Genomic DNA, 15,910 nt, shown 5'->3' on the forward strand with positions numbered 1-15,910 from the left:
TATCCAACTTTTGAGTTATCTGAAACACCGCATGACCATTGATTTGATAGTTCTAGCCTTCCTCCATAACCTGTTTGCAAGAGGACTCCACTAACCACATCTCAAAGAATCTAAAAGGTTTAGGTAAGTTTTGAGTCTGTGGGTGGAGATTTACAAACGAAGGGTGATGGTTAGAACCCCATTTTGAACCCATAGATAAAGAAGCATTTGGAAATAAATGTAACCAGTCTGGGGACAAAATTGCTCTATCTAAAGTCCTATGAATATGATCCATTGTTCTTTTGTTTGATCAAGAAATTCCACCGCCTTGAAGATTTAATTCTAGAAGATTATGATTTATAATTAAATTTCCATATTGAGTTGATGTTAAATGAGTTATGTTAGAAGATGAAAATGAATGATCTAGAGAGTCTAGAGAAGCAGCTTCATTAAAATTGCCTATTAAAACAAAAGGGAGATCAATTGTTTGTAGGGAAGCATTTAAATTTGCCCAAAAGGTATTCCTATGGTGTTTAGAAAAACATACCTAATCGGAATTTGATTGATGGGCCATAAATAAAACCTAAAAGCCAATAATCGAAATTTGATTGCATTTTTAGAAAAACATACCTAGAGTGCAACCAAAAAATCGAAGCTCCTAAACCCACTTTCCATAAAACTGCTAACCCCCTGCTTGGCCTTCAGGATTGATTATGAAAAAGTTAGGGTACCTAAGAGAATTTATTAAAGTATCTAATTAAACTTCAGGAATTTTTGTCTCACAAAGAAAAATAACGTTAGGGTTAAAATGAAAGACAAAATCCCTCAAACCATGAACTGCCTTGGGACGCGAAGCCCCTCGGCAGTTCCAACTCAGAATTAACATGGATACGGGTGGGGCTGATTAGGGCCAGCCACCTCCGCCCATAGAGAATCAAAACAAATGAACAAGAAAAAAGATACCCTTATCGAGATGGTGATCAGGATCAGATTCTGAGCCATGATACATTGCATTATCCACTATAATAAGACGTTCAGTTAAGGAGGATGGCTTTGACACCTTGGGTCAATCAAAAATAGGGATAAGGTTGGATTTAGACTCGATTTGAAGACTTGACAAAAGGTCCACATGAGGTATTTTCCCTCTGAACCCAGAAGATGGGCCTGCCTGGTCATCTAAAAGGCAATTAAGTAAAGACCATGTATTTTCTGTCAGGTGAAATGTTTTAGCAAAGATTCAGACATGGGGGGATTTGACGAAGACACCACAACTAAAGGATTTGGAGGTTGATTATCTAAAGAAACAAGATGAGGTATGAAAGACACGAAATCAGAAGGTTGCTCAGGACTTGTTTCACCATTAAGATTAGTTGTAGGGGAAGGCGAAGTAGGCGGAAGGTTAACAAAGTCACTGAACTGAGGTCTTTTCCAAGTGCATCGGAGTTTGTTCAGCTCTCAACCACGGTCTTGGATGATTCATAGTTCGCTGGTTAAAGAATCGATCATAAGAGAAATCAATGATATGGGGGGCATTGGTTGAGAGCAACGACGAAAAAGATGACCTACTTTCCCACAAATATAACAAACCCAGGGTAGACCTTTATAACGATAAGTAAACCATTGGTGAATACTAACAGAACAACCAGTTTTCAGAGGTCTATCAACCGAAATAATTACTTTAGCTCGGATATAATTTTGAACTACAGAAATGAACCTAGTAGGGCCTAGACGTTCGAACAAAGGTCTTCCAACATCAACAAACAGGGTTTCAAAGGGTAGATCATGAAGTTGAATCCATAATTCAATTTGTTGAAGATTCCAAGAATACTGGGATCTGCCTAGGGCCCAAGGCTACATGAGAATCCATTGACCGTTTAAAATCCAAGGACCATTGTTGCGTATTCTAGTATAATCTTCTTCATAGCGAAACTTTAAATGAGAATGACCTCGATGGAAAGGAGCTAAAAGTAATTGATCCGGCCCATGGCTGTTGAGACCTTCTGCCCTCATTAGATGGATTTTTTTTTGTCATCTTTATATCAATGATTTGTAACTTGTAAGTATGCAAGTTGGATGGGTTGGGCCAGTTTTGTGATCAATTTAAGCCCAATTCGAGTCTAGTCCACACTGTGATTTGATGCATTTGGATTGGATCAATTCAAATATGGGCTGGATTAGGTTGGTCAATTAATCTAAAATGTATGTATAAATGTGTATAGTCAGGCCAAACTTAGATTGGCCTAAAATTGGGTTGGATTCAGGCTGTCCAAGGGCTAAATCAAAGTCCAGACAAAAAAAAAATAAAGAAGTCTAAAGACTTGGGCCCAAGCCTAGCTTAAGGGCCGAAAATCCAAATCCAACTCATTTAAAATTTTGGGTTGGACTGATCCAAATTCAGGTCGGTCACGTCCATGTTGCACCTCTAACCAGGGATGTCAATGGGTTGGGTTGGACGGGACAAACCCAATGGTCAATATTTTGATTCCAGTTCCTGATATATTGTCCCAAATTTTATTGGTTTGAAACCGATTCCACCCATTACCTAATCAATTCAAACCCGACCCGAGATAATATATTAAATAAATTAATATTATATATAATAGTTTCAATATATTTATAATTTTATTATAATCGGGTTCATCGAATCAGACACCGATTGTCCCTAGAATTTATCAGTTCGATTCTAGGTCTAAAATTATGGACCCTATCGGGGTCCGATTTGGTCGTGGGTCTTGGTGTTTCTTTATCAGGTCAGTTTTTATTCGACATGGACTCTACCCAGACCCGATCCGTTAACAGCCCTACCTCTAACGTTTTTTTGTAATCGTGTAAAAATAAACAAAGTAAATATTACTCGCACTTAAAATTCCACTTCCATCCAAAGTCAATGAGGTGATACGTGACGTCTATATAGGCTACTCAAGGTATTTTGGTAAATATTCATCAAGAATAAGGGTATTTTAGTGAGTACACTAACAAAAGATCTCTCTCCTCTTTTAACTCTTGTTCTGCGGAATACATGCCGAACCGAAAGATCGGGAGTCGGAAGCCCTCTGCCGGGGCTCGGACAGAAAATCTCAACAACGAATCGTTTTGACGCTTAAACCTAAAAAAAATAAAAAAATGTAAAAAAAGAACCGGGGCATTTCAATAAATATGAAAAATAAAGACTAAATTACAAAAACACCTGTGCTATAGGGTCAGTGACAAAACCCCCCTTCTGTCAGTATTCCGTCAGATATATTCAAAAAAGATTTCATTTTCACGGTTAAGTTGCCCTTATGATAATTTTTTGGTCAATTTTACCTATATTATTATTTACTCTTAGCTAACAGACGAAGTCCCCACTTTCTTCTCCACTGTGCTGAAGCATCTGGAGCTGCCACCCTCACGTAGAGATCTTGTCTGTCGTTCATGATGTATTCCCGAAGATCGATAAGATCACTCACCCAAAACACACAACCGCTTTCCGCCTCCAGTGATGTTGGTATTCACATAAGCTATACAAGAAAACAGCTTGGCTGTTCTATATGATATTTAGAATTCAATTTTTAAACCCATCACAGGATACGCATCTTGAAACAACATTTCAGGAGCCAAAATTCTTGGAAGACTCGTAGCCTGATTCCGCTCCCCTACTGTTCAAGTCTAGTTCTTCGAAGCCCGGTTCAATTTCACTCTGATACTAATTGTTAAGGTCAAGTTCATCCCTTGATCCTGACTTTCTAAACCAATTATCACAATCCTTCTTATGGGTTGGTGATCTCTTAACTGATTGCTAATCAACAGAATTGCCATCAGAGATGGTGCTCCCACTTCGCTTCCGTCCACCAATTTGATCATTTGAGTTGCCCCTGTTTGGACTGATCTCCATAAATGGATGAACGTTTGAATGTCTTTTACATTCATCGAGGTATCCATCCTCCAGCTTCTGTGGTTTTTCCTCTTTTCATTCACAGCTCTTAGAATCATTGGTTGCTTCTCTATCTCTTGTAAGCTAAAACTTCCTCCTTTAGTTAGTCCTGAGAAGGAAGAACTTGAACGTTGTCTCTCTACCATGGAGACCAGATGAGAGAGTTCAGCTTTTGCAACTTCAAGTCCCATACATGAAGAATTATATGCGGCCAATGTTTCTTGTGCTTTCTCTAGAACTGACTGTAGGTATTTCCCTTGAGCTTCAATCGTAGCTGCAAGTGTCTTTGCACCTAGAGGAGAAAACTAGTTGCTGGTGTGTATCCGTTATTCTTTGCCAAAAATAACTGGCTTTAAAATAAAACTGGGTTGATGAAAAGCCTACCTCAATCTGTTCAAGAAGCTTTTTCTGCACTTCCATTTGCAACTATAGAGCCTTAGCAATCTAAAAGTTGCTGAGATACATGTATCCATATCAGCTCAATCCTTTCAAATTAAATTTCCTATCAAACAGAGTAACACAATTTCTTACTCGAACTTGGCTTCCACAACACAGCCATCGGACCCATCTCTGAAATCCCAAGCCTATTGGTTCTTGTGCTTGAATCCCTTCACACACAGATGGACGAAGAATTGTTGTCGCAAATCCCAAGCCTTCTGGTTCTTGGGCTTGAACCCCCCATTGAAGGGTCGTCTGGGCTCTTCCAAGATGTCAGGAAATTATTTAAACCGGTCTTCAAGTTCTACCCCATTGAAGGTTCTCTGTAGTACATTCATCCATACAGGAAACTTGATATGTTTATTTGAGCAACATCGGAGTTCCATTCCGGCAATTGTCGAGATTGTAGAAGTATTTTTTGTTGAGAAGTAATGGGGGTATTTCTGGGTTAGGTTTTAAGAGAAAATGGCAAAAAAGAAAATAGAACAAGTTTAGCAGGGTATTTTGGTAATTTAACCGTTTCCATTATCTGACTTAACGGCTGAGGGGTTATTTGTCTTATGGCTAAAATTCGGGGTTGTATTTGTCGTAAAAAAAAGTGTAGGGCGGTCCCTGTCACTGACCCCATAGTATAGGGGGTCTTTGTCATTTACCCAAAAATAAAACCAAAAGCGGAGTTGGCTTTTAATTACTTTCGCTGTTAGTGAGCTTGTCACACTTTTCAAGGTGGTTGCAGCAATTCACGTTTCCGCACACAATTTTCCACATCTGTTTCTGTTTCTGCTCGCGCCGATTGATTAATATACCATCGTCTTCTCGCAAGCTTTCTTCGCAGAGATTGAACTGATCAACGATCATGGCGTCGAGGACCGCTATTTGCAGAGGACTTCTCAGGAGAAACTCCATAACCGGAGCCCGATCTATGTCCTCCTGGTGGACAAGTGTTGAACCTGCCCCCAAGGATCCGATTCTCGGCGTAACCGAAGCCTTTCTCGCTGATCCGAGCCCCGACAAAGTGAACGTTGGAGTTGTAAGTTTCTTCCAGTTATATTCCATATCTTCTTTAAAAAAAATATTTGCTTATTTCTGATGTTGTCCCTGTTTTTATTATTTTAGTTTGTGCTTCTGTTTATGATTTGTTTTTTTTTTTTTTTTTTCATGTGGGTTTTGATGATTTAGGGAGCTTATCGTGATGACAATGGGAAGCCGGTTGTTCTTGAATGCGTCAGAGAAGCAGAGAGGAGGATTGCCGGAAAGATGAACATGTGAGTGGTTGTTGTTATTGGTTTCTTTCAAGTAGATTACTGTCTTTTGTAGCTGGTTTAGATAATATTTGATGCTTAGTTATTGAGCAGCAGTGGATATCAAGTTATGCAACTTTTTGTGTATAAGTGTGCTTCCCACTTGCCGCTAGTGCCGTGGTCCTATCTACTTTTTCTTCCATTTCCACTGCTTTGATTCTTATACTACGATGTTGTTGATAAATATACACTTTGTGATACAAAAAAGTAGATTCTGATTGCTTTACGATTTTGCAACTATTTTAGTACTTTGAGTGGTGATATGCATCCAGTCGTGAGTCGTTTCTTGGATACTAATTTGAAATTGCATGCTTTGTCGTTCCCTCAAATTGCAGCTTAGGTATGGGTAAATTGTAAGAGCCGTATCGAAATTTAACTGACGACAAAATTTAGGTAGGAAAAGATTTAATATGACGCCTATCATTGTATTGGGTTGGGTTAAACATCTAAAAGTAATGCTGATGCGATGGTTTATTGGCTAAGTTTGATCAAAGTTGGGGATATGGAAAAAGAAGGATAGCAGATGTAGGTCTTAAGAAAATAATACCTCTTTTCCTCTCTTCATGATGTTTTGTTGTCTTAAGTTGATTTATCCCACCAGCAATGGATTCTCAACTAAATCTTATACAATTGGGCGTCAGCTATAGCATTTTATTTTGTTATTCCTATAACCAAAACAACTCGAAATTCATTTTTGCAAAGGTTGCAAAAGCTCCATTCCAGCTGCCAACCTGACACAAATTTCCCCCTTCATAAGGTCAGGTCTTAGGACAGGCAATGTAAGAACTAAGAAAAGCCCAGCATGGACAATCTTGGGTGGAGGTTGAAGTCCTAATGAAATTAATGCGATGTTAGTGATATGGGCATCCTGATCCATCTTGTATTGGCAGAATTCTCATCAGGTGCAGCATTTGGCTCATTATTCATGTGGATTCACCTAGTAAGTGGTTCTACAAGCTTATTTTTTATGGAAATTTCCTGGAAAATTCCGACCCATCTGATATTAGTGGAGAATTTGAAGGCAGTAATATGTCCATTATCTATTGCGGATGCAGATCTTATTAGAGCCAAGAACCTAAAGCTTTCTTTGTCCTTAAACAATTAAGGATGACCATGCTGATTAGAGGTTTCAGTCATAGTGGATGCATCTTGTGGAATCTGACTCCTTTCTCAATATGGTGGTCTTTGGAAGGAACAAAACCAGGAATCCAATTATCCATTCTCAAGGACGTATACAACTTTGAATATAGGTGTTTTTGTAGGTAATCATCAGCAGATTATTTTTTACCCAATTTTTTATTCATAGATGAATATGGATGCATACAGTATATATCTTGGTTCATGTTTTTAACTCATTAACCATGTAAAGTCCATTTATGTGGTATCTAGCCCATTTATTCAAATTAATTATACAATAAACTTTACCATAATTATGCAAAGAAGAGTTTAAGGAGATTCTTGCATTGGTGTTGTCTGTTGAGTGGAGAAGATCTTAGGCAGGTCTATTTTTGTCTACTAAGGTGAATATCATGTTCTCCTCGACCCCTATACACCCTAGTTGATCCTCCTTTTTTTGTGCTACATGCTTTTCTTTTGAAGGAAAATTCACCAAGAAAAAAAGGATGTAGTTGCTTCTAGGTCTTTTTCTGTGCTGCATGCTTATTGACTTGTTGTTGACTTGTTTCTAGGCCTTCATCCATGTTTCTTCATGTTTTCCTTAAATTTAATAGACTTTTCACATTGTTAATCCATAAGAAAAGAAAGAGATTGTTTATTATGGTTCTTTTTCTTGGTTAAATAGATAATGCTAACACCTGTAGAATTGTAAATGCTAATTTGAGTTATTATTTTACACTTCAATTTAAAACTGCTGAAAATTTTATGGCAATGTTAACATCAGGGAATATCTCCCCATGGGAGGAAGTGTAAAAATGGTGGAAGAATCATTAAAGTTAGCCTATGGAGAGAATTCTGATTTAATCAAAGAGAAACGAATTGCAGCAGTGCAAGCTCTTTCGGGAACTGGTGCTTGCCGACTCTTTGCAGACTTCCAGAAACGTTTCAGGCCAGATTCCCAAATCTATATACCTGTGCCGACATGGGCTAAGTGAGTGATCATGTCATTTTGATCTCCTTTAATTTTATGCAAGAAGGTTATGCAGAAATGGTAAACGTAACAAAGCATGAAATTTTGAATTAACCATGTACTGTCACAAAAGCTTGATATACTGCACTTATCATTTTTTTTTTACACTTCTTGCACATGGTTGATTAGTTTAGGATTCTAATACGAAGATTCTGTTGTAGCCATCACAACATCTGGAGAGATGCCCATGTCCCTCAGAGGACATTCCATTACTACCATCCTGAATCAAGAGGCTTAGACTTTGCATCATTGATGGATGATGTGAAGGTATATAAATTGCAGGAAATTCTTGGTTATTTTTCTCTGTTCTGGTTTACCATTCTTTTCTCACATTGCCATTTTTTTTAATCTCATCTACTTTTGTCTTGCTTTTTATGCATAGAATGCCCCAAATGGTTCGTTTTTCTTGCTTCATGCATGTGCTCATAATCCTACTGGAGTGGATCCATCAGAAGAACAATGGAGAGAGATTTCATATCAGTTCAAGGTTCGTTGCTTCATTGGATGTGCCTCTCCCATATTTCTACTCTGCACCATATTAAATGAAGAAGCAGAACTTTTATTTGACATTTTATGCTTTGGTATTATTAACAGATAAAAGGTCATTTCCCCTTCTTTGACATGGCGTATCAAGGTTTTGCCAGTGGTGATCCTGAGAGAGATGCAAAGGCTATCAGAATCTTTCTTGAGGATGGGCATGCCATTGGATGTGCCCAATCATTTGCCAAAAATATGGGACTTTATGGCCAGAGAGTAGGATGTCTCAGGTATGTATTGAAAATATTGCTATTTCCATGTACATGATTCTGTTTCTGCCTTAACTAGTTTGGACACTATTTAAATATTAATCCCTTGACTAAATGTAGTATACTGTATAGCTACTGCTACCACCACTGGACAGCATAACACATTTACACAACTCCTATAGTCATTCATTTTTTTGTTGGTTATTGTCAATATTACTTTCTATTTATAAACATTTGCCCACTGTTTAAGTTGCATAATCATGGTTTAGTCAAATTATCTTCGCATGAAGCTATATTGTTCTTGAATTTTCTAATATTATGGTGGGTATTAATTGGACATAACATTATAGTGGTATTCTAGAGATCTTGTGTTTAGTTTATCATTTTACAGATAGAACTGAAGCAGATCAAATTTAATACAAGGTTTTAGCCAAAGAGTGATCACCATCTTTTCTTGGATATTAAGGGCACTGGTACTTATTTTTCTCTTTTTTTTGTTGGAAAATAGTCCTTGAATGGGTGGGATGAAAATCCAGCATAGATAACCAAGGTTGGAAAACCAGGAATATTGAATCAAAATTTCCAACAAAAAAGTATTATGGCTTAAGAAATTCAATTTCAAGTCAAGGAAAGTTAGGAAATTATTTATTCAATAAATAAAAAAGGTCATTAACCAATTCTTGTCTTGGAAATACAGGGGTGGACTCCAGCATTTTTAGCATGAAAAAGGCTGTTCTCACTTCTCAGCCTTTGTCATTGTACCATGTAATGATCCCTAAGAAAAATGAGGGTTTAATAAAAGGGGGTATTACAAAATGATTGATTACCCAAACAAAGGTCTTCTCATTGTACCATGTAATGAAAAATGTCTTCATTATTCATAAAAAAAAGATCAATTACCCAAACAAAGACCAAAGAGGGTTTGATCAAAGGTTACAAACCAAAACAGGAAAAAAGGGAAAAAAAAAGAAGAAGGCAGAGTATAAAACTACAAATTCTTACAATGGAACAAGAACACAAAAAAAAAGTAAATAAACAAAAACAAAAGTGGCAAATCAATACTGAGCACTATTAATAAAAATACAAAATGGAGACTGTATGATAGATCTTTAAAAGAAAAAGATTTTAATCCATCCCAAAAATACAGAATACCCTATGCCAATTTACATATTTAAATAGGGATTTGTATCAGATTGACAATGTCAAAATGACAACATAAAAATCAGCGTCTACCAATGGCCAGTGGTAGCGGCAATGGCCAGTCAGAAGTGATGAGAGAATAGTATTTGTTTCTCATGCAAAAGAGAATTTCAATATTTTAGGTTTAGTTAGATTAGATGGCTTTGATCAAATCTTCATTAATGATGCAAATGCCTTAACTCTTGGCTGATTTTTGTTAGATTGCCTCAAATAGATGATTCAATAAAACCCAGAACATCTCATCCTGAGTCTGGTCATTTTGAGGTCTAAATTAGTCTCCATGACTTTTACCCAGGTTATGGTTGAAATTTTACTCAACTCAGCAACTCGCCTGAGTCATAACCTGGTTTTGCAACCATGAGTGGAAGTTTATAAGATAGTTGTATCTCTTTGCATAGGAGCTCACTTCTTTCTATTGATAGAAATGGGTTTCATCCAACCATCTTACTTGGATCTTTGCCAGGCTTCATGGATCTTTTACAATTTGGTATTTATGTGGTTGTGTCCCTAGAGGGCAAGGTTCAAAGTATCACTACATCCAATACACATGAACATGCATATTGGGTGTTCCAAACCCACATATTTTTTTTGTTTTAGTTTTTTCTTAATTGGTCAGGGGGTTGGTCTTAGGCAGGCCTACCCCCCTGAAAATGGGCTAAACCCCAAAAGCCCCCCTTATTTGGCATATCGGGGACCTGACGATACGATACGATATGCCCAACACTGGGTGTATCATATCAAAATTTTGAACCTTTCTGGAGGGTGGTATTCAATTAACTTGCATTTTCACATTCAGGGAATGGGGTCTGAAAATGAAATGAAGATTATCACATTTCAGCAAATTCATGGGGATCCTGTAATAGATTCAAATGTTTTCACTTTGAAGAACCTTCCTTTTGCTGTTTGATAGGGATTTGCTTTAAATGGTCTTAATGTGGAGTTTACTATCATCTTCACCAAGTTATCTGTATCAGTTTTCTTTTGCATTTTCATTAATCCTTTACCTTCTTATTTTTGATGGGGATTAAGGGGATATTTCTTGTGAGATTTTTGTGTAATTCCCTTTGGGAAAAATGATTTATTGGTGATATTTTTAATAAGTAACTTATAAAATTTTATTAAATATAAAAATATGCACAATTAATACAAGCATCCCTTGGATCGGGTAGCAATCATGCAGTGATTTAAAAGGTGTGCCTAGGTGCATAGGCGAGGCACATTTTAAGATATGCACCTTCCCTAGGCCTAGGTGCATTCCCTTTGAAAAGGCATGCACCTGGTGTGCTTTGCACCTCAGTTCAGGCGTGCCTCAAGGGGCTTGTAGTTGTAGGGATTAAGAATTTAAGACCCTAAAATGGACTTGTTTGGGCTTGCCTCAAGGGGCTTGGTACAAAGGTGGCTGATAGAATTAGAAATGAAAGATGTTTAACATCACATTAGCTATTTGAAATAATGCAATTGAGATAGAAATAAAGAAATTAAAAGCTTGACATGCTTGAATATGTTTTGTATGCTATTTTTTGTTTTTTTTTTGCATTTTTTATGTTTATTTATTTTAATTTTAGCTAATAGGGCTTTTTAGGACATTTCGTTTAAAAGTTAGAGTTTGAATTTTTTTAATTATTTACTATTTTTAATATTTTCTTAATTTATTTTGAATGTTTTTTACAGTTTTTGCATTTTTTTTAATTTTGCGCCTTGCTTAAAAAAGGCATGTGCCTTGCACCTCAGGCACAAAATTTCTCCACTTCAATCACACGAGTAATCCTTTGTGTCATGGAATAATTGTTTTTGTAATTAAAAATTGAATTTGCATATGATATGTATCTTATGAATTTTAATAGATTTGATACATTTTAAGTTGAGATTATATATATATATATATTTTAAATTATTAACTGATTTTAATTTACATTTTATAATAACATATTTATTGTTTACAAAAATAAAAATATTGTTTACCAAGCATTTGAAAATTTAATATTTAGTTGACTTTTTTGTTAATGTTGAGAAGTAAAAATAGTAAAACAGCAAATAATTGATATGGTAATTAAAATATAATAATTGTGTATATTTGTGTCTTGGACTTAAATAGAATATAATATAATAATGGCTTTGTGCATGTATTAATTTGTAAAAATCTATATATTATATAATGAGTCTTGGGTTCTTTTTTTTTTGATGAATGTCTTGGGTTCTTGATTGAAGGATTATCAACAAAATTGTATGATATTTATGCATCTTAGCGTTTCATAACTTTTGTCTGTATCCATGCGTTTCCGAAGCATATCCATATTCAAGCAGTCCGATAGGATACCCGATACCGATACTTATATCATGAATCTAGCCCTAAGGTGCTATTTAGTGCATTTTTATTTCTTATATCATGAATCTACCTTCACCTGGCAACTTGTGTTTGGATTTTTTAGCAACTGATAAGCAGCCCTTTGGTGCTAGTGCTACTTATTGCATTCTTATAAGTAGCCCTAAGGTGCTACTTATATCATGAATCTACCTTCACCTGGCAACTTGTGTTTGGATTTTTAGCAACTGATACCTAGTAAAAGAAATGCAACTGATGGTTCAGTGTTATCTCAGTCATGGGCTAGGGTCTTTCTTTGGTTTCTTGATTATTAGCCACTTTCAAAATCACACATGATTTATTTCACTAATTGAAGCCATTTTCATGGTTTAATTTCTTATGAATAATTGAATATTAGCAACTTGAACAAACAGGAAAAAAATCTACCAATAAAAAAAGAACCAACTGGAAAAAGAAACAAAGTTGCAAGTTGGCAACTCCTTTGTATCATGTGTTTTGTGTCTGACGTCCTGACAGCTGGTCTAGTAATCCTTCGTTACAATTACCATTCTTTTCCTTTACTAAGCTGTTTTTTTTGTTGGTGAATGCTGAAATTTTAGGCATATACACTTTTTTCACCTTTTTCTTTATTATCTTGCTTCTGAACATTTACTTTGCAAGGCAAAGAGGGTTTATGGTGCTCTTTTTTCACCTTTTTCATATAAACAGCATTGTCTGTGAAGATGAAAAGCAATCAGTGGCTGTGAAGAGTCAGTTGCAACAACTTGCCAGACCCATGTACAGCAACCCGCCAGTTCATGGTGCTCTTATTGTTACTACGGTACTTGGTGATCCAGAACTGAAGAATTTATGGCTCAAGGAAGTGAAGGTAACCCAACTGCCTCCAATTAGGCAATTACCACTTGGTTCAATTCCCATTTTTTACTGCACAATTCTCGAAAACCCATTTATCATTTGTTAGACTTGCGCTGATCTTTTTTTCTCAAACAAATCAATGTTCATAATTGTCTAGTTGTTCTCCGACACTTTGTGTTCAGGGCATGGCTGATCGCATCATAGGGATGAGATATGCTCTAAGAGAAAACCTTGAAAAGCTAGGTTCATCCTTATCATGGGAGCATATAACTAATCAGGTACTTGGATGTTTTTCCTAGGTCTTTCATTTTATCACTCCTTTCTAATAATCATTCCTCCTTGATTACTTTAGACATGGAAGGCCTGTTGATACTTAAGATTTTGCTCTGCTTGCAAACAGATTGGTATGTTCTGCTATGGTGGCTTGACACCTGAGCAGGTGGATCGCTTGACAAATGAGTTCCACATCTACATGACTCGTAATGGTCGTATCAGGTAATTCTAATCTTAGGAGTCTTCTATAAATGTATTCTCTTGTTGCGCTGGCATTCTGAAGACGTTCATTCTGATTACATTTCTTCTTTCATCTTTTACAGTATGGCAGGTGTTACTACTGGAAATGTTGCATACTTGGCAAATGCCATCCATGAAGTCACAAAATAGATTTGAGTTCTGACTAAAATCGTTGATGTCACATCAAGGGATAGGTGTTGTATAACATTGAGGCCGAGGCATAAATTGATGTCATGAGTTGCTTTTTTTTTCCTTTATTTTTCTACTGAGGATAGGGAATAAAATAAAAACTTTGTTAAGCTTAACATGAGCAGTTATTGCAATTTTCTGCCAGAAGTGAGTAAAGAATGAAATAATTTTTGGTTAAAGATTCAACCTTTATCTCATCTGTTAGAGTAATCGGCCGGCCTTTCCGCTGGTGACATGTTTGTAGTCTCATAAAGGGGGGGGTTTATACGATTGCGACCTCTGCAACTTCGGATATCTTTGTACCCCACACACCCACAGCCTCTGAAGAGAAGGTGCAGGATTTACCCTGAATGAGAGACCATTCATCTACATATTGTAGTCCATACTCCATAGTAAATACCACCAGAGTCGGTCAATATGGAGGAATCTCAATGCCGATCAATTGAATTTGAATGTTAAAAAATTCCGGTGAGGTTGCTAACTTGCTATTAAGAATTAGGCCTGCTGTCCTAGCCTTCTGGATATCCACCATTGACGTGCCTATAAGCAATCTTTCTGATGGGGCTAAACTTCACTAAAATAGACGAGTCATAAGATCTTCCTCGAATCATCCAGCATTGGATGGACTTCAGGGAAATTCTTTTTTATTATTTTGTTTTTGTAAGAAAAGAGATCCATTGCATAGAAAGAAGCTAAGGGTACAAAAGAAGACCCCTCATGTTGAGGTATGCAAGGTTCAAAATATCGATACGCCGGTAGGAGTGCATGGGGCATTTTGATACTAGTTTTATTTTTACTTTTTTTTTTCATAACTGGTTCAGGGGAGCCGGTGTAGGACCCCTCCATCCCCTGAACCGATCAGACCCCCGATACTCCCACTATAGGGGCGTATCGGAAGGGTCTCGGAATGATACGTATCAGCCGATACGGGTCGATATGTAACGATACTTTGAACCTTGGAGGTATGCGTTGTGTCTCGGGGGGAGAGGTCTAGGGGTTAGAATATAAAATCTATTTACATTGGCCCTTTTAGCTATATCGTGGGCTAGGCCTACATTGTTCCTGTTTACATTCACCCCTCATGTTGAGGTATGCGCTGTGTCTCGGGGGGAGGGGAAGGAATTTGATATGCTCGATTAGCGACTGTTCATTCCACCTTGTGTTTACTCTAGTTTCCTTGAGTTTCTACAGGATCTCCTTCACATCTGACAAAAATGATGGCATGGTTGATACCTAGCAAGATAAGTCTTCTCAGGCCTCTGATGAGTTAATGGCATTGCACAATTGTCCTTCTGCAAAGCAAACATTGTGTAAGAGACTATATATAAACCTGTGGAGGCTGAATTCGTTGTTGGATTCTAGGATCCATCAACTATTGCAATGGAGTGAGATGTGAGGGGTAGATTGTGGGTGGGTATTTCGTTTTGTTCAGATTGGATTCAAGACTGGAACCATTTTGAGCTTCTATATCTGGAACATACAAGTTGGCTTTTCTTATGACTTCAAGGGGGTTCGGGGGATTTCCTTTGATTGTAGGGAAATTCTTGGTATCAGGCTTGTGATGCAATTTGATGAATGGGTGTCTTGGATTCCAACTTCCAAGGGACCTGCTACAGTCAAAGATGGGGTCTAGTCTAATGCTGAATTTGGCTTCAATATCATTAGTATAGGGTTTTATAAATAGTTGTACTAATTAAGGAAAACATAGAGAAACCTAATTGAGAGATAAAAACTAGTTTGTTAAAGCTCTAATTTTTTATTGAGTGGTTCATCCGCAGATGTAGTTAGTCACGAATGGCCAAACCATGTTACATCTTCGGTGCTATTTTTCTGTTACTGACTTAAGATATTCAACAATGGTCTGAAACATCTCTTTTTTTTTGAAATGTAGCTCCACGCCTCCACCCAAACTAACAAACTCGTTACATTAAGTTTGAATCTTTGGGGACATTTCGAACTTCAAAACCCGTTTCTATATCTGCTAAGGCGAAGTTCTTCAATACAAGGCCACCTTCTCAAATGTTCTCTTTTATGGTTCGAGTAACAATAGCTGTCTAATTACAAGTAGGCAAAGGTGAGCTTGCATTCATTGTCAAATAATCTTAGAAGCATGATCTTACCCACAACTTTGCTGACAAGCCTGTTCAGAAGCATCCCATCTAAGCACTTTGGGTCTGATTTCATCAAGTTTGCAACTTCAATTTCATAGTAATTGAGATCAGTGGATTGCAATCTGAAGTTTTGCAGGAATGGGACCCATGGATCTCTTATGGCCAAGAAACTTTCCATGCTCATTAGTGCCTCTAT

The 15,910-nt window shown here is 37.0% G+C and overlaps 1 protein-coding gene and 1 pseudogene across 2 annotated transcripts; one reads left to right on the plus strand and one right to left on the minus strand.

The window, feature by feature from the left end:
- Positions 1–3,625: 3,625 nt before the first annotated feature.
- LOC148801744 (uncharacterized) lies at positions 3,626–5,188 on the minus strand (annotated as a pseudogene).
- LOC104589736 (aspartate aminotransferase, mitochondrial) lies at positions 5,004–13,782 on the plus strand. 2 transcript variants are annotated; one of them, XM_010248155.2, is made up of 10 exons: positions 5,004–5,360; positions 5,510–5,595; positions 7,532–7,738; positions 7,939–8,044; positions 8,160–8,264; positions 8,372–8,544; positions 12,755–12,914; positions 13,084–13,179; positions 13,302–13,396; positions 13,498–13,782. In XM_010248155.2, exons 1-10 carry the CDS (start codon positions 5,187–5,189, stop codon positions 13,562–13,564), a joined length of 1,269 nt encoding a protein of 422 aa, XP_010246457.1. In that variant the 5' UTR covers positions 5,004–5,186; the 3' UTR covers positions 13,565–13,782. The 2 variants fall into 2 exon arrangements, with proteins under 2 accessions (XP_010246457.1, XP_088757143.1); XM_088901017.1 differs by lacking the exons at positions 5,004–5,360; positions 5,510–5,595 and adding exons at positions 6,448–6,571; positions 6,687–6,893.
- Positions 13,783–15,910: the final 2,128 nt, after the last annotated feature.

The sequence above is a fragment of the Nelumbo nucifera genome, chromosome 3 (genome assembly GCF_055504915.1).
Source record: "Nelumbo nucifera cultivar China Antique chromosome 3, China Antique-T2T, whole genome shotgun sequence".
NCBI lineage: Eukaryota > Viridiplantae > Streptophyta > Magnoliopsida > Proteales > Nelumbonaceae > Nelumbo > Nelumbo nucifera.